Below are 22,465 nucleotides of genomic sequence, written 5' to 3'. Positions count from 1 at the left end.
CCTCTCACCCCGAAGGTGTGTGAGGTTGTGGGAGCATGTGAAAGCCGTCACACAGGGAGAGGCTCATGTGGTCCTCATTTGAAGCCATTTGCCCAAAGCATGCTGTCAGCCTCCATCTGGATGTGTGTGTGTGTGTGTGTGTGTGTGTGTGTGTGTGTGTGTGTGTGTGTGTGTGCGCTTGTATGTGGGCATTAGTGTGTTTGTGTGTGTGCATGGGCTTGTTTACGTGTCAGTGACCAGGAGTGGTTGAGGGGAATGTCTGTGTCGGCGCTTCACTTCGCTTTGCTTGCACTGAAGGAAAAGCTCTATTTTTGTGTGCACGTGCGTGGGCGAGACTGCGTTCTGCTGTGTTCACATTCGGCTCCCTCAGTCCCCACATTGTGGTCGACATTTACTGTATATTTAAATGAGCTTCCTCTGCTCGCATGGTCCACAAAACAAGCAGCACTCAGTACGAGCGTGTCTTGTTGCTGTTTATTGTCTGGCGATGCAAGTTACAAAGACACTTCTGGTTGAGTGTTTTTGTGTCGCCCACTTCAAAAACATGCTCATGAATGGGGAAGTGGCCCCAAACATTTGGACCCCATTGTAATTTAGTATTTGGTTGATAGAAAATGAATTAATCCACCACAATTCTGATATTTGAACCACAGGCTTTCCTGGGTAATGTAATGAATCACATTTTGTCCGTCATTTTAGCATGGCGTGCACGCCTAAATACTACAATACCCATGAGCCTCGGCCACCGTTGCTGTGGAGAAGATTCCAGTCCAGATGTGTGAAACTGAAACGTGGCGACGCCGCGGCTGATGACCCGGAATTTAAAAGTGGACTGATCGAAGTTGCAAATGAAACGATTCATTGATTCATTAAGAAGATGATGAATTTGTGATGAAAATAATCATGGAGCCCTGTAATGTGAACGCATCACCCTCCAACGTTTGAACACCCCACCCAGTCTGCAGTGGGTATATGAATAGCAGCAAGTGGCAGGTTGGCTCAGCATGTCTTGTTCCTGAGTAATGCCAACGTCCTCTGGCCTTCCTCCATCACCCACGGACGCCCAATCTGCTCCTCTCAACCGTAGCCCATAAAAAAAAACGCCCGATGCTGATTAGCGCTCGTCATCTTTAGGCGTGGCTGACAGCGATAGACGGCCGCGCCTGAACATGTGGGTCATTCCGGGTCTCAGTTTCATGCTGTAGGTCTGTTTTGGGGCCTGCTTTCAAACTGCTAGTTGAAGACCTTTTGTGATGATATAAACTTTCTTGTGACTCCTCTGCTGTCGAACGAATACTCCAAAACTGAATTTCTGAACAACTGTGAATTAGATACATTAAAAACCTACTTCGTTACGAAATTGGTCTGTTTTTCATAGAAAAGTAGTTTGCAGCACATTATTCAATCCCAACAGGTTCTATTTCTTATCCTTTGCTTCCTTAATATTTGATGAATAATAAGAGTTGAGATCTAAGTATCTGAAATCAGCCGTCACAGAAAGTACCTCTTGTTACAGTAAATGAGACTCTGCAGTAACTCATATTGGAGAGTTCATGCTCAGTTGGGCCCTTGTGCCAGCTACACACACACACACACACACACACACACACACACACACACACACATACACACACACGCACGCACACGCACAATGTTAATCGAGCCCCCGAGGCTGCTGGAAAGTGAATCTTCATAATCACATCAGGGGTGGGGTGGGGGGTGGGGGGTGGTCGGAGCAGAGGCGAAGGGGCCAGGGGAGGGCCACCTACTTCTTTGACATCTCAGGGAAAGTGACATTAGCCAAGTTGGTTGTGTAACCGCTGAGCCACTCAGTTCGATGGCACGGCACTTATAGCCACAGGGGCCATTTTACATTTTGGTGGAACAAGACTCAAACTAATAGCGCTCGCTCCGCTCCGCTGAGCAGCTCAGGACAGGTGATCCTGCATCTGTGTGTGGGGGGGGGGAACTCCCAGACAAGAGAGTGCTGTTAAGACAGTTTTCACACTGTAGGCAGTAAGTGCATCTTATAACCAGGCACTTTTAAATAAACTCCTTCAGTCTTCCAAAATAATTCCTAAAGGAAATAAATACAGACTTCCTGCATCAATTCTCAGATTCTGAAACTTTCTTAACATCTTGAGCTCGCCATTTCCTACATGGAAGCCCGTTTCTGCCTGGAAAAGAAAAATAAATGGTGAAAAGTTAGTCATGATAAAAATAAAAATGTATATGGTCGTAACGAAGTCAAACATTTAACATACTGTTACATAACTTTGGCTCAGTGTGTGAAAATTTGGCCACACTGTCTCAAAATTTTAACCTACTTTCTCAAAAATTCTGACATATTATTCTTTTTATTATTTTGACTCACTATCTTGTCATTTTTAAAACTTTCTCATAATTTTTATTTATCATAACCAACTCTTCATCTATTCTTTTCTTTTCCTGGCACAAATGGGCTTCCATACTTCATATCCTACTGGACAAAGAACCCTGTTTTTTGTGGCCGACTTTTCCTACTTGGTGAAAGGTGAAAACTGTGTGTGTGTGTGTGTGTGTGTGTGTGTGTGTGTGTGTGCTGTAATTTTGTTTATTGGCTTGCAGAGGTTGGAGGTGTGTTTCTCTGCATCTGTGTGTGTTTGGTACAAGGGCATCCACTCTCATGCGTGCCCCATCTGTGCATGGGTTTGTGTATCATTTTGTTTTTGTGTCTTGGGAGTTTGCCCTCACCCAGCTGTGAGAGTTTAGCCCAGATTGGCCACAGAAAGACGGATGTAGAGGGAAGCAACATCCAGCAGATCAACAGGATAGAAGTATTGATCACCCCGCAGAGCACCGATAACGGGATTTTAGAGCCGTGCAGTCCATCACGCTCAATTACGCCCCGGCCAGATGCCGACCTTGTGGCCTTCATAATGCTGCACAACCAGCCAAGGGCTTCTCACAAACAGAAGATTAGGGTCAGTTATGTACTGTGGGAATGAAAGAAAAAAAAGAAGGGGGGGGTTCTGGTTGGGAATGTTGATGGCTGCTGGCATCATCCTCTTACCTGGCGCAGAGCATATTGTGTCCTCTTGATCAATGCCACAAACAAGCCGATTACTCACAACATTTGCCTTGATAATGTGTCGTTTGTCAGATGGCTGAGGAAAAGAATCAGAGGAATCAAAGGAAACAGAAAATGAAACAAAATGCAGAGTCTAAAGTTGAACTTACTTTTGTTTTCTATCAAGCAAAAGTAACATTACTAGGTTGACTGGTGAAATCTGGGAATGTGGCGACAGAAAATGGGCCAAGATGAACCATCATTTCAGTCACTGCTGAAACAATAAGTTGGAAAAATAATCAGCAACTGTTCTGATAATGGATTAATAGTCATTTTTAATGCAAAAATGGTAAAGTGTGACTGATTCCAGCCTCTCAGTCGAGAGGATTTGCTGCTTTTCCTCTGTTTTTGTCTGTTTCGAGCTGTTTTGCTACACTGATTGTGTTCTGGGTTCCAAGCATTGGCATTACAAATTCATATGACCTACATCCAGTGCTGTACCTGAATGCACCACATGCAGATACTGGTCTCTTTTGCAGCGTCTACTATGCAATTTTTTTCACTATTTTCTGTCATTTTAAATACAAAACAATTAACTGATTGACTGAGAAAGTAACTGGCAGATTGATTGATCATGAAATCTGAACAACTTTGTGCAAAGAAGGATTTTACCCATTTATTGATTCTGCTGATTATTGGTTTAGATAATCTGACTGAACTATTGGCTTGTTTGCAACCAGTCTGATCATTGAAGTCCTTGTGTTTCTGTCCCTGTTGGACATTGTTGTGGTAATGTCGCTGTGTTCTCAGATTTAATCAGCCACTTCCTGTCTTACATGTTGTTTACTGTTGGTTGAAACAATAGACAATGTCACATCGTCATGACAGGGTAGTTTGATGTTTCTTCTTGGTTTTCAAAGCGTTTCATCAAAGCTCAGAGGAGCATTTTATCCTACAGCTCAAGTGGAAAGATGGAAATCTCCCAAGCTGCAGTCATGAGGTTATGTGTGTGTGTGTGTGTGTGTGTGTGTGTGTGTGTGTGTGTGTGTGTGTGTGTGTGTGTGTATTACTGTTGTGGCTGATGTCTGCTGTCATCAAACAGATGGGGCTTCTTTTTCATCTCAACCAGAGGAGCCGGAGCCATCCATCCTCGTCCCATCTCTTCCTCCTTCACTTTCCCACACCTTTCCTCTCTCTCTCTTTCTCCGAGGTCCTCCTCATCTCTTGTGGGAATCTACCCATAATGCACCGTGAGGAAATTGCCCTATAATGAATACAGCACTTCTAAATTGGAATACAGCCGCAGGCAGGGACCAGACCGGCCGCTGAAATATTCACAAAGCTTTATTAGTGCTGTTATTCTTGGCAGATGCACTGGGCATCCTAACAGTTGGCGATAATCATGCTGTGCCACTGAGTTTTGCAGTTTACTGCAAATCATTAACTATCAGGACAGTCGATGTGATCTCTCTCTCCTCTGCTCTCAATTCATATTTAAATCTACTTTATAGACACGGCAGCAAGGAAATCAATTGTGCTGGATTACTACAGCACTTAATACAAGCAGTAGATGACAGTGGAGCGCTGCTGCTAGAAGAGAATACAGTTATTTTTAGTGTCTAGTTTATATTTACCTCAATTACTTTGCAATGCGTGCTCTATCTACTTAGATCCTATAGTGACAACGTGACAATCAAGTTTGTAAGGCGACATGTACTGGAGGGATTATTCTATGGGGAACACTCCTCAATTCAAATCGTGGGCGTCAGGTGATTGACAGGAAGCAGGGCGTAATCACAAAAGATCTCAGCAGTCAGTGACAGGTTCTGTCTCCATAGATAGATATGTATTCTGCAGCACGCGTCATTTACCCAATCACAGAGCCTGAAACGCCTCTCTGGTCCAATAAAAAACACTTGAAATATGAATGCAATTAACAAAAAAATCAAATGAAGGTTTTGTATTGACTGTGTGGATTATCTGCTGCAGTGGAGGGTGTTTTTTAGATGACACAAGCTGCTAGTTTGCACAGAAACTCAAGAATAATGGTGATGATGAATTTGCATATTTTGTTCAGCTGCACAGATTGTGTAATGTTACTGCAACTTCATAATCACCTTGGAATTGTATCATATAAAGGTTTAAAGAAATTAAAGCTGCTATAGTCAATATTTTTACATGTCAGTGGATGAAACTACTACATGTAAAGTGAATGGAGCGCTAAAAGAAGAGTGACTGTAGGACTAATACATCACATTGCATGAGACCGCTCCAAATGAATAATAAGCTTAGCGTCTGAGCGTAAAGGTGATAATATAGCCATATTTATCTGCCTACAAGTCGCCAAAAAAATGAATGAATGCAAGTTTAATAATGAAAACTGTTGCTAGCTACTGTAGATTTACTGCATCACAAAGATGGAAACCTCCACATTCTTACAACGTTATGAACAATGCAGTTACAGATATACCAACAATAGAGTTATCTGTGGCAGGCAACAAGTAATATGAATTCTTTACATCGACCTGGAGGAATGTGCCGGAAATAAACCTCCAGATAAAACCGTCTCTTTCCTGCATCTGTCTCCCTTTCATGTCAAATAATACAATTTCTGTTTGACCCACTTCCTAAAATCTGAGCAGAGAAGTATGGATGGAGCTACTTCACATCTCCCTCCTTCCATATTTCTGGTTAAGGCTTTTAATTTGTTTTTACATTCTGATGTGATTTTGTTATTTTTGGCTCAAATATTTGACCTTTGTGACCATTGAGCACCAATCTTTGGGTTTTGATTGAGGTTGCATCACTCTACATTGGTGTAAGTGTGTGTGTGTGAGAAGAGTAAAGCGGCAGCGAAGGACTACGCTACTGCTGAACTGGGTCGTGGGTAACACGTTGCTATGGCAACTGCTATTTGCCGGCCCTGGGGCCAAGCGCTGCTTTTCGCTTACACTTTCTCTGTGTCTCTCACTCTCTCGCTCTGCTTCTTCTCTCTGCTCACTCGCTCTGCCTCTTTCTTCACCTCCTTCTCTCTTTCTACTCTTCCCTCTGTTCCTCTGCTCGCTCTCTATAGATCTCTCGCTCGGCCGTCCTCTCCATTCACCTCTGCTTTTCTTAATCTCTCTCATACTCCTCACTTATGCCACCATTCCTTCTAAGTTTTTCTTCATCTCCCACCCTCATCCCTCCCTTTTGTCTTTGCGTGTGGAAAAAACAAAAAGAGGAGGCGTCTATCATCATTCTTTGGCTTAACTGTCACCCACACTCCCAAATTGAAATACTAATTCTTAGTGTCTTAGTTTTGTCCTGCAGCTCCTTTGGAAGCAGGGTATGCTAATGCGTAATTGCATTGCGTTGCACGGTGAAATTATTTGCACCTTCACACACAGACTGTAAAATGTTCCCACAAACTGATGCATCGTCCTCGAGCTGAGATTGTCGGGATGATATACGACACAGCATTGTAACAGGGGCTCAACATATTGTCTCAGCGATTAACTCCAGCTGGCTCACTGTAAGTACGGCGCGGGCGTGCAGTCATATTTCAGAGCAAGAGCAGAGAAGAAGAAAAGCAGGGCAAAGGCAGAGACAGAGGTAGCGAGAGGCAGTGAGGTATAAACGAGAGCGATGGGTTGGCCTCAGTGTGTCACCTAAATTCTACTCTAATGAATAGTCCATTGATTTCCATTAGGGCTGGCTGGAGCTGACCGCTCCGACCTGTCTGTTTCCCATTAGCACACTTTAAAACTGAGCCTGATAAACGGTCATAGCCAGAGGCGGACCGGATGAGGGCCCCTGTTTAGGGTTTAAATGGAACCTATAGATTCATCCATGAAGCTGCATGGGGCGAGAGAAAGAAAGGGTTAACAGCAGAGATAATACGACCCTGAAATGTCAGACACGCAGTCTGTGGAATTTGTCTTAGATTCAAGTTTCAAATGAGCAAAATAAGCGAAAAGGCTCCTTTCCACACCTTTAAAAGAGGTAGAGTCAAACTCCATGAATATCAAGATGATGTCACCTGGAAATTCTGGATTTGCATTTGAAAAAGCAGAATTATCCCGTCTCACTGACAGGTTTTATTCTCTTCTCCAAATAAAAAAAGACAGACTAACCTACTAAATTACCTGTTGAGATTGACCTTTTATAGCGAGATGGAGTGTCAGTGCAGAGCAGCTTTTAAACAGCCTCCCGGTCATCATTGTATCGACCAGTGAGTCCACTGCCCCCCCACCCCACCCCCCCGAGGCCTGGCCTGTTCCTCGGCTCAGGATTTTAGAGCCACACAGCCTTATCAGCTCCACCTCTCCATCAGCCCGCTTCCTTCATTAACATTAATAGGATTTGGATCTATTATGCAACGAGGCTCCACTGTGTTACGCAAGGCAGAGTCTTCATTGGCAGCAACACACTTTGGAGGGGAGCAGTTGCTTCTTAGAATTACAGCTTGGGTCTTTTTTTCTTTTCCCCACTCAGACATGGACTGTAGGGGTTTTCAATATGTGTCGGCACGTGAACCCTGACTGAGGTCAGAAATATTATTAGCTTTCAAAGTATTTGCTCATAAACTACAAATACTGGAGAAATTCAAGTGTTGACGTGATGATGGCGTTGGGTGAAGTCATTAATGAATCCATCCTGAGGGGGACAGGAGGATGTTTGTACTAAATCTGATGGCAATCCATCCAATAGTTGTTGAGATATTTTAAATCATAAATAATACGGCTGAAGAAAAGCTTCATAGGTTTGAGGTTTGTAGAATTTAAAACATTTAGGTTCAGTAAGTCGTCATTTTTCCTCCAGCAGTCATTCAGTTGATGGCTCTTCTTGCCCTCAGGGGGCCTGAAATCAATCTGCTCTTTTAGACTCATCAATAACAGCTGTCCACAGGCTTGTAACACGACCTGGCTTGAGCGGTCGATTAAAAAAAAAAAAAAAAAAAACGACTGGGAGTGCACTAGCAGGCGAGGGGGTTTTCATTTCAGAATAAAATGACTCTCTTGTTGTGTTTTGGTGGGGATGTCATCCTGCAAAACGAGCACGTGAAAGCCTTGAGTAGTGTCTGTTTGTGTTTGTGTTTGTGTGTTTGTGTGTGTGTGGTTTAATTGCTTCCTGTGGAAGGATATCACCTCACGTCATCGGCTGTCAGAGTCTGCTGACTGAGTTTGATGTTGATGAAAGCTGTCAGAGGGGCTTGGCTCCTGCTTGTGTGGAAGTGAGAGTGAATCTCATGTTCTCATATGATCACCTGTCATATACGGTATATATCATAATGGACCATCACCGGCACCAAGTGTGTGTTGTTCTCTAATGCTTGGTATCACCTCAGTAGCAGGGGCCGTCAGGACGGATCCCTCTGTGTCTGCAGAGCTGCACGTACATGCTTTAAAGACGTGTTAATCACGTTTTCGAGTCTTGACAAATAGAAATGTTCAGATTCAACAAACTTCTCAACATGAAATAATGATGCTTCAGAGTTGCCAAATGGAGCAGGTTGTCATGGAAACAGCAAAGTGGCACACACAAGACAGTTCATTTTACCTTTTTTTTTTTTCCCTGAGTAACTTCCGGCTTCGCTGGAGGAGCTATTTTTAACAGGCATTATATAAGATGCAACTCGTGTGCTCAATACAATGCGTTATTTCCCCTCCTTTTCGTCCCTGTTGGCTGTGATGGGAGCAGGATGCACCGCGCTCTCCCGTACCTGCACATCTCAAGCTCACAACTCACAGGGGAAAGCTTTGTGCGGTGCTGCGGTTAATGGAAAACAAAATTTACTAATTCATCATCATCACTCTGTAGAAACTGCTGGAGCAGGGGGGGGGGGCCTTTTTGAGCGTTCATCATCATTTTGGAGTTAAAATGTTCTCATGTCGAATCAGCCTGTTTTTAATTGCACCGGAATAACAAATAAGTGACGCATCACATCAGTCTCATTCACATCTTCAGTATTTTACAGGCTCAACTCTTTTAGCCCTAGTGTTAAACGTCATTTCTCTGGTGCCCTACAAAATGGCTCAAGTCATTTATTTTGACATGATTTATTTAGGAGTTCATGACTTATTCATGCAATCTGGTCTTAGGAAAGAATAAAAACTTTTGAAATTTTTCTTTAAAGACAAAAGGGAGATGGAGTAGGATGTGAGCATGTGGCACGGCTTTACATGCAATATTCAGCAGCCCCAGCTGAGCTCAAAGTGAAGCCACGCTAACTGTGAAAGATGCTATGATTAGCCTCCCGACATGCCTGACAGGGAGAAGCGTTGTTCCTCTCTTGTAGACTTGGAGAGACGAGCGTGACGCTCCTGCATCACGCCTGCTTGACTCAGCCCCAGCAGCATGAACGTGAATCTCGCAGGTTTCTGCACATGAGCGATGATCAAACAGCGGCGGGCAAAGTGTTGCACCGAGTGTCATCACCAGAGCTGATTGAGCCACTTTATGAGGAGTCACGTTGCAGTTGTTCAAGCAAACATTTTGTTTGCAATCGGGCCATTCGCCATTTTTTGCTTTCAGATCTGACCTAGATGTTTGCTCTTGCATCCTCCTTCAAGTATTTTTAGCTAAATGCAACAGGAACCTCTTCCTATCTGTGAGTGAATTCTCCTCTCTCTGTCCCCCCCCCCACCCCACCACCCTGTGCAGGATGCTTCGAGTGCTGCATCAAGTGTCTGGGCGGGGTGCCCTACGCCTCCCTCGTGGCCACCATCCTCTGCTTCTCAGGCGTGGCTCTGTTCTGCGGCTGCGGCCATGTGGCGCTCACCGGCACCCTGACCATGCTGGAGAACCATTTCTCCAGGGTCACCAGCGACCACGCCACCCTCACCATGGTGTAAGTCCTCCGTGTGGATCAAGCACTAGTGTGACCAGAACATACTGGTTCTACTGGCTGCATGGGTGCAAAGATGCCAAGTGCAGCTTTAAAAGCCCTCTGTCATTACTTAGCTTTTTTTTTTTCTTTTTAAATCTCTTTTCCTCCAGGATCCAGATCTTTCAGTACATCATCTACGGCATCGCCTCCTTCTTCTTCGTCTACGCCATCATCCTGCTGGCTGAGGGATTTTACACCACCAGCGCCATCAAGAAGGAGCTGCAGAGCGACTTCAAGACCACCGTCTGCGGACGCTGTATCACCGCCTTTGTATGTCAACACACACACACACACACACACACACACACAAGCAAGCAGCTGCTGCGAATCATCACACCCACTGACCCAGTTCACTCCAAATGAAAGCCTGTAAATGAGATGTAATTACTTTGATGTGTATTTTATAACATTCTTGCTTAAAATAGTGTTTACAGGCTTAGAAAAATGAGCACAGAACAGTCATCCATTATGCTTTACGAGCCCGGACAAGAGTCATCTTGAAAGTGTTGCTGAGGCACAATCACACACCTTGACACATGCATGGACACACACACATTAGGCAGATACAGATATGCAAACACTTGTGCACACACAGAATCCCACTCGAGCCTTGAGGGTAACTCTGGCACAGTTTGTCCTTTCTACCCTGATTACTCTAATTGCTGCAGATGTCCAGTAGCATTAGCTTGAGCATGGACTGCGGATGTGTGTGTGGTGGTCTTTAAGGACAATATTAACCTACTTTTTATAATGCAATTCAAACTATAGGGACTGAGTGATTCTGACAAAATCTAAATCTCCTTTCTTTTCACCTCTCTCCTCTCCTCAGTTCATGTTCCTGACCTACATCCTCGCTCTGGCCTTCCTCGCTATCTTCGGCTTCACGGCCATCCCCGTGTTCCTCTTCTTCAACATGTGGACTACCTGCGCCGCCATGAAGTCTCCCGACGCCAACATCACCTCGCCTGACTCCATCTGTGTGGACGTCAGGCAGTATGGTAATTTAGACGGTTATATAGTTTTTAGCGGTGTTGTAATTTAACAAAAATCCGAATAGCTGCAAGTTTAGACCGCACTGACCAGAGGCTATCTTTAAAATCATTTGGAAAAGCATGGTTGTCAGACTTCATTATTAAATCTGTTCGCTGGAAAGATGAAGCAAAAACATTCTGTAAAGTGAAATAAGAAAAACTTCCCAGTGCAACATGTTGCATATCCCTGGTGCGTTTTGATTTGCAGCTAAAGCAGACAGGACCAGATCCCACGCTGCGTTGCACGTCCTCGAAGTTTAAGAGAAATTCCTCCTGATCAAGGAGAGGGAGCTCAAAACACGCCGGCTGGCTTTGGCAATAAAAGCTTTTAAGTCTGCACATAAAACAACGTCCCGGCGCTTCTTACACATGTGGCCCAGACTCACCTGCAGGAGAGCAAATCATAAAAAAAAGAAGCCCACAGTGTGAATCAGAAGGCTTCTCACTCTTCAGCCACATCACATATTCATCTCCTGCTGCTTTAAATGTCATTTTCTATACGGCAAGAGGTCAAAACACATTTAGATTATTGAGAGCCTGATTGGGTCTGTATGAAAATCCACCTTACACAGCAACGCTCTCTTGTGATTGCATATCTGCTTATCTGTTGGACGCCCTAATGTACAGTATGTGACCCACATTTGAAAGACAGCTGGCCCGCTCACAAAGTAGGATGAGGCTCACATATGCTTCACTGGCAGTCAAACTCAGTATGAAATAGTAACCCCAATTACTGGCAGTTACAAGCTGATTGATGAAGGATGTTTTTTCATCACTACTGTAAGAGTCTTTACAGATTGTATAATAATGTTAATAATTGTTTTAATGAGAGGAATTTATAAAAATGTCAAAAAAGAGACTAAAACAGGCAGAAACAGCTTTAAAAAAAAAAAGAAAAAGTCTCTAACTTCACAGTCTGTAAAAATGTTTTGACAGGAAAGAAGTGATTCAAAAATAATGACCCATATTTTTCCTGTAGGAGAGGCTCAGAGGCTGGAACAGCAGCAGCCCTGTTTCCTTTAATCTTTATCCGAGCCTAATTCATAAAGCCTTCAATCATACAGTCAGTCTCGGGGGAGGAAAAAGCTTCTTGTCTCAGATGAGAAAGCTGTGACGTCTCATCTCTCTGATCCTGCAGGTGTTATTCCCTGGAACGCCACACCAGGAAAAGCTTGCGGAGCCACACTGGGAGACATCTGTAACACAAGCGAGGTGAGAGGACACTGACCTGACCTTCTTGCTTTCGTTTCTTCCTTTTTTTTTTATCTCCTCAGAGCTAATTTACTCTTGTCACCCACAGTTCTACCTGTCCTACCACCTTTACATTGTCGCTCTAGCCGGAGCCGGAGCCACTGTCATCGCATTGGTAAGCTCCTCGTGATCCCACTGATAATGTGCGGCCCAAAAATATGCATGTTGCTATGGCGTGCTTATCTGTTGCCATAGCAACCCCGCCTCTCACGTTTATCACTATGTCATCTCATGGGTTGAAATCTTATCCTGCAGCCTGCCTCTGTGTGCGAGCGTGTGCTGACAGAGGGTCAGTGTTTCACTCTGCTGTGGAGGCGGACCTTTCTGTTTCGTGTTTGAATAAATGGAGACTAAAAAAAGCGAGTAGCAACCTTCCAGATGTTGTGCCGGGTCACCTGAAAGCCCTTCTGCACTTGGATGTTTTACAGCTCACTTTGAGTAGGAGGTAGAACGGGATTACGTTTACATCTACATTTGGAAAGTTCTAAACCAGACCGCGTGATTTCACCAACAGCAACTGCTTCTTTTGCAGCAGCCTTATTTCACTCACAGTTAATTCGTGGAATCACCTGCAGTCTTTCGCTCTGATCAAACCTCCACACGCTCCACCTGTATCCCAGCTCCACACTGCTTATTACTGTTATTTCTAAGCACTTAGCAGCTAAAGAGAGACATTTCCCTCGTGTGTTAATAGAGACCAAAAACAGAGGTAAAAGAGAGGGAAAACCTACTAAAAACCTGCTTGGAATTAGCTTGCAGTAAGGAATAGGACACAGTTGCACTTTGATTGGCATCTATTTGCACAGCATTTCTTGTTACGTAGACAACAGTGAACTGCGTTGATTTCCTCTGACAGTTAGCATGTAGCATGGAATCAGGGAAACGGTATCCTGTGCCTAAAGTAGATGAAATAAACCTCTGTTTCTCTTCAGATCCACTACCTGATGATCTTGGCGGCCAACTGGGCCTATCTGAAGAGCGCCGTCTCCACGCACGAGTACCAGGACATCAAGACCAAGGATGACCAGGATCTGGAGGCTGAGGCGCGCTCCAAGGAGGGCCAGAACTCCTCCTCCTACTCATAAGGACAAGAGATCCTCTCCAGCCGCCACCCATCTCCGCTCCACACCTCAACCCCCCACCCTACAACAACCCAGCGCCCACCCCCTCCCTCCGTTAAAACAAACCACCTCGGTCATGTTTGATAGTCCCCCCAGCCTCCTGATTCTCCATCCTCTTCCCTTCCCCGATGTTGATTAAGAGTTGTGGCAGCGTACCCACAGCAGAGGGGAAGAGAATAGAGGGTCAGGAGAAGCGGAAGGCCCAGACGGAGGCAGATGTTTCAGAACGGGAGAGCCCGCCCCGCCGGGGTGGAGCTCAGGTACGGTACATCAGTTCAGAAGCGTCTCCTCCCCCCCGTGCTTTTGGGGCGGCGGCTCGTGAACGTGGCCCGGCTGTGATGGCCTCGCGCCCTGAGCCAGCACAGCCTCTCGACACACAGCTCCTAACAGCCTAAAAAAAACATTGTTCACTGTCAGCTTCAGCCACAGGGAAGCCAAGCAGCGACCAACTTCCTCTGTTTTTTTGGTGTTTTATATGCATATATATATGAATATGAATATATTGTGCGAATGTGTATGAATGTTGTTGTTTTTTTTAATAACTCTCTGAAAAGTATGCCAGGTACTATTATGATCTTTTTTCTTCTTTATGTTTTGGCGCTCATAGGTTTTTTTTCTCCTTTACTTTTCTTCTCCATCCTTAACTTTTTATTGCTAATGCTCGATATGTGTTGCACTATTTATGAAACAAAAAAACAAGGAGGGTGAAAATCCCTTAAAAACACAAGGGGAAAACACACCCCCCCCCCGTCTCTCATAGAAAACCCCTCAAATCATGTGGTATCTCAAGGATTAATTGTGCGTTTACATGATCAGAGTTGATTTATCCACGAAGGTATTTACAGATAATTTAAGACCAGAGGTGCAGCAAACTTTTTTAAAGGAATAGTTGAAATATGATTGTTTTTTTTGCCAACAGTTAGTTGAGAAGATTGATACCTCACTCATATGTGTATGGTAAATATCTGGCTTCAAACAGGAAGTAGCTTGGTCTGGTTTAGTCAGAATATGAAAAAATTCACCTAACAGCCCCTCTAAAAATTAGAAATTAACCCGTTTTTTAATTTGCACAAGAACCAAAGTCTAAAAACAAGTTGTGGTTTTACAGGGGGGTTATTTCTCGGCTAGATATAGGTTACTGTATTACTTAATGAGATTGGCTGATTTTGTTTCTTTCCCCCATTTCTAGATAAGCGTTTACTTGGTATTTTCGAGAGTAGTATCAATGCTCTCATCTAAGTCTTGGCAAGAAAGCAAATACAAATCGCAAAATGTCAAACTATTCCTTTGAAGATCTTTACGGTTTTTGCTACTCTCATCACCAGCGGCAGCAGAAATCAAAGATAAATCTGTCCGGGTCTTTTAAGGCAAAGAAGACACACACCTCAGGTATCAAACTAAATCTGATTTTAGTCAGTTGTGTTCCTTTTCTAAACCTTCACCATCTAAACGCTAACCCTCACCGGATTGGTACGCTGTCCCGTGTGAATTATACAGTCAAACCTGTTCTCTCATTTTCAAAAAAAGAATTCCTCCTTTTGCGAATGAAGTTCACCTGTAAATAGCCAAATCACCCTAAAAGATCTCGATTTACACTTCTCCCAAAAAAAGGGGAGAAACACAATCAGTGTTTTGCCATGCTCTTCTATTATTATTTTTTTCCACAAATATATGTAAATGTACCCTTTGAGATATGTGTTTAGCACTCAAATACTAGTTCTGCATTTGATATAATAATTGTAATGTAACATCTTAAATGATATGTCGTGAGAGGGATACAGTACAGTCATGATATGATATGATGGATGGAGGTGATTGTGACGTATACATTTTAAAATGTGAAAAAAAAAATATGGAAATTGATTTTTAATGTTTGATCAGTTTTAGGCAGCTGGGTTCTTCTTGTGATTCAGTAATAATGATTTTATGGATCTTGTTTGTGCTTATTTTTCAATGGCCAGCCAAATGAGTGACTCAACACGCCAGTTGAGGAAAATGTCATTTTTTTTCTCTTTATTTTTCCTTTTTATTTTTATCGTCATGCCTCTCACATGAGCCACAGAGACTGTTTTGGATGTTTACACTCAGAATAAAACAAGTCAGGAATTTTCATACATTAATTTTATAATCAAATATTGTTTAATAATCATAAACTATATTCTATATTGATCATCACTGGTTAGTTTACCCTCAAAAAACACTGAAGAAGACAAAATTTTTGAACTTTGATGAGATGAAGCATGTCAGTATCGTCCATGTGTGCAGCTGTCTATTCTGTATAAAAAAGGACTATATTGCCATGTGTGTTATGTTTGATAAATATACGTGCTTTGCCGCCAGGTTGATGTAAAGGCAAACTTCAGTTTCCTATAGGACGATGCGTGTCAGGGTGTTGTTGTTTCCTCGTTATTTGCATGAAGGAGACATGACTGTGTCTTTGCAGTTTTTCAGGTGATGTGTAGTCAATTGTACTGACAACTATGGTAGGCGGTGTTTGCCCCTCTTCCTCCACAACCCCCCTTCCCCTTTCCACCCACTCTTTTCTAAAGAAAACTCCATTGTACTTTGATGGCATTGTAGTCCCTGTAGGTGTTTCATTATGGTTTTATTTTTTAAGTTGGAAATAGTTCTATGACTCCTATATAGTGATGATTTTTGTAACCTTCTCTAGTAAAACCGATATTTTTTATTATCGTGACACCGTTGTCTCCTGCCTCTTTCTTGAGTTTGGGTCTCTGAAGTGATTTAAATTTTTTCTTTTTCTTGTATGGATGCAACTAACTAATTATAATTTTTAGTATCGAATAATCTTCTGATTTATTTTCTCTAATAATTGATTGTTTTTATTCTATAAAACATAAGAAAATTGAGAAAAAGTCCAAAGTGACCTCTTCGATTTGCTTTTTTTGTTCAACCGACAATCTAAAACTCAGAGATAATTAGTTTACTATAATGTAAGAAAAGAAAAATCAGCAGTTCCATACATTTTGAAAGCTGGAAACATTACATTTTTGGTATTGTAAATATATAAATCAATTCATGTTGCCCATTCTACATATTTTACTACAAAATAAAAGACAGCTTTTTAATTGTAACCGTAGTAAATTAAATCCTACATTTTCACAGCATTTGTCTGCTCTAAAGAAGTCACTGTTGCAACAGGTGATGCCAGTAAAGTTAATCAGCCAGTGACTGCTGCCTCCACAAAGTGAACCACCTCTCACTTCCAAGGAAAATAGCAGGCAATTTCTCAAAGTCACTACAATTTGCCAAATGACGTCATTGGTTTATTTCTAAGGAAGCTTGACATCAAATCAGGATGTGTTTTTTTTTATCATTACAGTTGTGAAACTACTGAATACTCACAGCTGCCGACATGGACTTCTCTGTGGGAGTTTCAAAACTACGAACCCATGGTCCGCCCACACAGGTGTTTTCACTTACACTGCCTGATTAGACGGTAATTAACCCACATCTCTCTCACCCTCACATTCATTTTGTTGCTACTATTATTCAAACAAAACATAATTCTTATAATAAATACATACAGCTTGATGGACCCCACATTTTTCCCACATTCAACCTGACCACTAAGTGAAAAGGCCTGTGTGTGTGTGTGTGTGTGTGTGTGTGTGTGCGTGTGTGTGTGTGTGTGTGCGTGCGCAGAGCCTAAATTAATATTAAATACTTTGACATAATTGTGTCTCTAGTGTAGAGCATGAATTACATTTCAGATAGAGACATCAGTTTACTCATGTTACTATGAAGCCACTGGGTGTTTGTATCTCATACTTTTGATACAATGGTGCCGCCTTGTGGACAAACTGCGTACTGCTCTTCCAGTGCAGCGCTAATGAAGATCATACAGTGTAATAATAGCAACTTCAGTTTCAGCAGTGAAGGGGAAAGGAGGGGTTAGTGATCAATAAATACAACATCTATTTATGTAAAAATAACTACTAGAAATGTCTTTTCTTATTTAGAGGAACATCAAATATCATCATGGCATCACTGGTATCCCAAAAAAACAACAATGAAAATTGAAATTATTAAAAAAAAAGAAAAGAAAATAGTTGATTAACCCCATAAAATCTGAAGCATTTAAATAATTTATATATCAGATAGACAGTGGTACTATGGACATAGATTTTTACGTACCTTCATATCTGGTGTTTATCAAGTTTATTATAGTAGGAAAATTGACATTTTGTGAGTGCAGTAATGATATTTTAGTTGTTTTGTACTGGCAGTTTGTGTATTTAAAGACCTGAAAGTCATTTTGGGAGCATTAGCTGGTTCCAATCCTGTATTTCAAATTTTGTTGTGTGGGTAACTGCATCTGCTTCTAGAGGCAGACAATACTCTGAAGACTTCTCTTTGTGTGGGCTACAACCTCTGACCACAGGTCCATCCGTCACGTCAAGACTGTTTTTTTACATTAGAAATAGAATGTTTAGAGAACTGCGACTACTTTAAAGGTGAAGAGTCTAACTTTTGTCAGAAAGCCCCTTCAGGACACTAACCTTTGACCATAAAGTAGTGTTTAAACTTTCTTCAATTTCCGGTCGTTGAGTGACAATGAGGTTTGTCAGTAACCACAAATAAATCTATAAAATCTGCAAAGACATATCAGAAATGTTATTTTATTAAATGTTTTTTTAAATGTTTTTCATAAATTAATAATTATGTCTCCAAAAGGAACCAAATATAAGCTGATCCAGGACAGTTTTTTGTCTCTTGATGGTGTAAAAATGCAGAATATAGGAACAAAACATTGTCAGTTTTGGTATATAAGATATATCATGTTTGGCTTACAATTGCTGATCCTGGTCGAGAGTCAAAAGTCGACCAGGATTTGTACAGAAGCTGCTGAGCAAACACCAGTTCCTCTTTTTGTAGAATCACAAACCACACACATCACACCCATACAGTACGTGACGACTGCAGAAGCATCTCGTGCGCTCCTGCTGCGTCACTCAGCTCAGCAGCAGGTGGGATCAGAGTGAGTCTTCTTCTCTAAGTCCACTGTGTTGGTGTGGATGAGGTGATCAGCTCTGTCATCCAGCGCCAGGATACGGCGCACCGCCTCCTCGAAGGCCGATGCCACGTTTGTAGCATCCTTGGCGCTTGTCTCAAAGTACGGGTGTCCGCCGTTGTCGCGGCACCACCGTCTCACATCCTCCCCTGACACCTGACGTTCGGGGACATCCAGTTTGTTGCCCAGAACCACAAAGGGGAAGCTGTCAGGGTCCTTCACGTCGGCATAATAAGCGAACTCCTTCTTCCAGTTGTCCAGGTTGTGGAAGCTCTGTCCGTCGTCCAAGCTGAAGGTGAGCAGGCAGCAGTCGGAGCCGCGGTAGAAAGGCGTGCGGAGGCTGCGGAAGCGCTCCTGACCCGCTGTGTCCCAGATCTGCAGAGTGACGTGGTGCCCGTCCACCTCCAGCTCCTTGTTGAGGAACTCCACGCCGATAGTGTGGAAGAGGTGCGAGTCAAACTTGTTGGTGACGTAGCGGTTCATGAGCGACGATTTGCCGACGCCGCCGTCGCCCAGGAGGATCACCTTCAGGAGAGCTGACTTGGACATCATGGTGGCGGTGGGCTGGCTCAGGCCTGCTGTGGTCTTGCCAGTCTGCACCAAGAGACTTCACCAGAGTTTGTAGACACCAAACGATGGAGAAACTTTCACCTTTGGAGCAGGAAAACTTTAAATTAACTTAGGAAAAGCAACAATGTCATAATGAACCTTTGAATTCAACAGAAAATTAATCAGCAACTATTTTGATAACCAATCAATCATTTATCAAAAATGCCAAACTAGTTCCCTTGTTCCAACTTCTCAAACGTGAGGATTTGATGCTTTTGTTTGTCATATGATAATAAACTGAAAATATTTGGTTGAATAAAACAAGCTGCATGAATACTTCACCTCAGGCTGTGACAAATCATAATGAGCATTTTCACTATATTCTCATATTTAATTGACTAAAGGGTTAATTGAGAAAATAATCATTGGTTGCAGCCCTAATGTAGTCACATTAAAAAAAATAATCTACATGAGAAAAGTTAAGTTATTTATTAATTTTGTCACTTGAAACTATTTAAATTATTAACTAGTTTGGACCTCATGTGAACTTTCTGGCCGGTTCCGGTGTCTGGAAACAGAGAATACTACAGTGAAGTTTGGATATGGAGTGACGATATATTTTGTTTGCACACAGTATGAGAAGATCTATCAGCAATCTGGAAACAGCGACTGCATCTAAAGCAGAAGTAAGATTTGCTTTACTTTCACACAGTTTCGAACTGACGTGGGTCTGTAAAAAATGATATGAAAACACCAGCTGCCGACGGGACGGTATGACAGTTTGGTTAACAGTTTGGCCTTCGTTAGTATTTGGTGTCATTTTGTTTACTGACTCTTTACCTTTGGCCTCGCAGATACAAGTTGTGTTGAGATAAGAACAAACTGCATCTTCATCAACTTTCACTTTGCTGTGAGGCGGCGACACTGACTGTTTACATGTTTCCTCACACTCTGACTGTGAGGAGAACTGATTGAAGTCAGTCGACTAGCTAATCCTATTAAACAGCCACTGCCCCCTCATTACACCGCACGACTAATGAACTTCCTACACAGCGTCGAGCATGTTATGCATGAAGCCATCGCAGCAGCCCATCACATGAACGCTGATCACAGGACCAGTGAGTCGTCCGCAAGCAGTGCAATTCAACGAGAGACAAGAATCGATTTCTCACCGTTACATCTGCTCACACTTCATTTTGTCAACAATCTGCAGGAGACAGAGAGAAGGTATTTAACTGCACGGATCACAAAGTGGCCAAAAGACTTCACCCACTCACAGGCTCAGCTGCTAAAAAGCGACTAATGAGGATTTCAGTGTGAGTTTAATCCCGGCACTGCACATTTGCATCCCAGTTGAGGCTCATGGCAATCACCCCACCTACACCCCGGAACCAAGCTCGCTGATGTGAGTGTCCTGAGACAGATCTTAAAGAGCGTGGTTTTTAAACGCCAGTGAGGGGGAGCTTTGTTATAATGAAGAGGATCAGCTCCTCCGCCACAGTTAAGATGGAGCACCGGCCCATCACTGGCTGTCATGGCAGCAGGAAGTGCGTTTGAGTACTTTCAGTAGGGCGAGTGTGCGTTATTCAAAGTAGAGGTGAGATAATTAATCAGTGGCTAATTAATCAATTAGTTGAAATATAAATATAAAAGGAAAATAACAAACATTTGCTGGTTTTCTCCTCCTCAAATGTGACGACTTGATGCTTTTGGTTGCTGGTAATATACTGATCAACCCATTAACTAAGAAAATAATCATCTTATTTTTCCTTACATTACTCTCCAAGGGAACAAAGATCAGACTGGGTATTGCTATTTGATTTTCAGCACCTGAGGGTCGGGGTATGGTGTAATTTTGAAAAACGTATGAGGTTTCACTGAATTCTTCAATTCCGTGATCTAAGCTGATTACTGTACAGGTGTTGGATGGACGCAAGTTAAAGTTAAAGCTCCATATTTGAATCCAAATTTGATTACACACCTCTCCGGCCAATAAAACCTATTTGTATGTTACCAGACAGGAGAGTGCACACAGTCTGCAGCCAACCGACTGAGCAAATCCGCAGCATGTTGGGAGAAGTTGAACTACTTGAAGAGTTAAACTGCTGCGGCCTATAGTGGCATATTGGCTGGACTGTCACGTGAACAGGCAGCAATGCACATTTTCAGCCCAATTAAGGACCAGCATTGAGTAAATGATGTCTTTGTCCTGGGAGCTTTAAACACAGACTTTCCTCAGGGGAAGCATTAATGTTTGCAAAATATAAAAATAAATAAAATGAAAAATAAAACAAGGCAATGCAATACCGAAGCAGGAATAAGTGGACACACACACACACACACACACACACACACACACACACACACACACACACACATAGTCACACACTCAGTAGTCATGTGCTTCATTCAGCAGAAGGCTCCCATTTATAGAGGAGGTTGCTCTTTTGGATTATTTCCTATCAATAAATTACTACTTCCTCCAAACAACAATTCACCACACGATTTGATTCAAACCTACAAAATATCATATTTTGATGTGTGTTTTCTAAATTCATATGTTAGATCAGGAGAGTAATAACACAAATACACTTGGACAATAATTACATCATAATTACAGTGTTTGAACAAATCCTTCATTTTTTTCGGGGGGACTAGCAGCCAAACCAGGGCGCGGTTAATGCTGCTGCCAGTTATTCTTCTTTACAAACACTTTATGTCTTTCAACACTTTAGCTGAAAGCGTTAAGTTGCAGGAAAGAGCGAGAAGAAGATAGAAAACAGATGGAGTATAACAGAAACTGCAAGTTACTCGTGTAAAATAGGGAATTAGCATCACCGATTTCGGTTAGCATACACTCACTCCTACGAGAAGTTTATCACATTTAAAATGGCCTACACTTTCATTTACACGCTCCAGTATCTGATCCTGTTTATTTGTGTTTAGTCGCTGTCAATATTTTGGGGATAAATGTGGAAAAAAGCGAAACGTCCAGGGGTTGTCCGACAATGGAAGCTCGGTCATATACTATCGCTGTCCGATAATGCGTGCGCACGCATTGCCACGCTCTTACCGATTAAAACAACACAAAGTCATTATTTTCGCCACTGAAAGGATAGTTTCGTCATGTCGGTATGCGTACCTGTCAGTTTGGTGGTCACTGCCTGGTTAAACTCCCGTCATCCATCCCGGCATGGTGTTGCTGTCAGCCGGTGACACAGCGTTCCGGTGTCCCCGCTGCACTCTGGCCCCCGGAGCCGCTGGTGACGCTCATATGACCCGGGAGTGTCACGCCTCCTCTCATCATGCGCCTGCCTGGATGCGGTCAGTGCATCCACATTGTATTGTATTGTATGTTTCATCTTTGTGGGAAAAAAATACTCTCTTTGTTCCTCTTATTTGCACATGTTACTTTTCAAATACTATTTTAAAACATGGGGAATATTTTATCTTAAACTAGGTCAGGGAGGTCACTGGGTTAGTGGTTCCCATATTGGGAGTTCGGCCCTCCAAAAACTTCCTACATAAATATGAGGGGTGACAACATGACTAGTGTAA

The 22,465-nt window shown here is 42.7% G+C and overlaps 2 protein-coding genes across 4 annotated transcripts in view; one reads left to right on the top strand and one right to left on the bottom strand.

The window, feature by feature from the left end:
* Positions 1–14,084, top strand: part of LOC111236717 (neuronal membrane glycoprotein M6-b-like) — a 31,981-nt gene extending 17,897 nt beyond the window's left edge. For both annotated transcript variants that reach the window (XM_022765565.1, XM_022765564.1), the window contains exons 2-7: positions 9,695–9,881; positions 10,031–10,190; positions 10,750–10,918; positions 12,090–12,163; positions 12,252–12,317; positions 13,135–14,084. In XM_022765565.1, the coding sequence (XP_022621286.1) occupies positions 9,695–9,881; positions 10,031–10,190; positions 10,750–10,918; positions 12,090–12,163; positions 12,252–12,317; positions 13,135–13,287 (809 nt within the window). In that variant the 3' untranslated portion in view covers positions 13,288–14,084. The remainder of the gene's footprint in view (positions 1–9,694; positions 9,882–10,030; positions 10,191–10,749; positions 10,919–12,089; positions 12,164–12,251; positions 12,318–13,134) is intronic.
* Positions 14,085–17,950: 3,866 nt separating this feature from the next.
* Positions 17,951–22,155, bottom strand: LOC111236728 (ras-related protein Rab-9A-like). Of its 2 annotated transcripts, XM_022765579.1 has the most exons (3): positions 22,050–22,155; positions 20,080–20,114; positions 17,951–19,009 (listed from the first exon to the last, which is right to left on the bottom strand). In XM_022765579.1, the coding sequence occupies exon 3, from the start codon at positions 18,908–18,910 to the stop codon at positions 18,305–18,307; it is 606 nt and encodes a 201-aa protein (XP_022621300.1). In that variant the 5' UTR covers positions 18,911–19,009; positions 20,080–20,114; positions 22,050–22,155; the 3' UTR covers positions 17,951–18,304. The 2 variants fall into 2 exon arrangements, with proteins under 2 accessions (XP_022621300.1, XP_022621299.1); XM_022765578.1 differs by lacking the exon at positions 20,080–20,114.
* Positions 22,156–22,465: the final 310 nt, after the last annotated feature.

The sequence above is a fragment of the Seriola dumerili genome, unplaced genomic scaffold (assembly GCF_002260705.1).
Source record: "Seriola dumerili isolate Sdu_G_001 unplaced genomic scaffold, Sdu_1.0 BDQW01000716.1, whole genome shotgun sequence".
NCBI lineage: Eukaryota > Metazoa > Chordata > Actinopteri > Carangiformes > Carangidae > Seriola > Seriola dumerili.
This window is presented reverse-complemented; position numbering and strand designations above follow the sequence as displayed.

What these genes read in the sequence shown, in the direction of transcription:
- LOC111236728 (XM_022765579.1), bottom strand. Translation starts at nt 18,910, where the DNA reads ATGATGTCCAAGTCAGCTCTCCTGAAGGTGATCCTCCTGGGCGACGGC.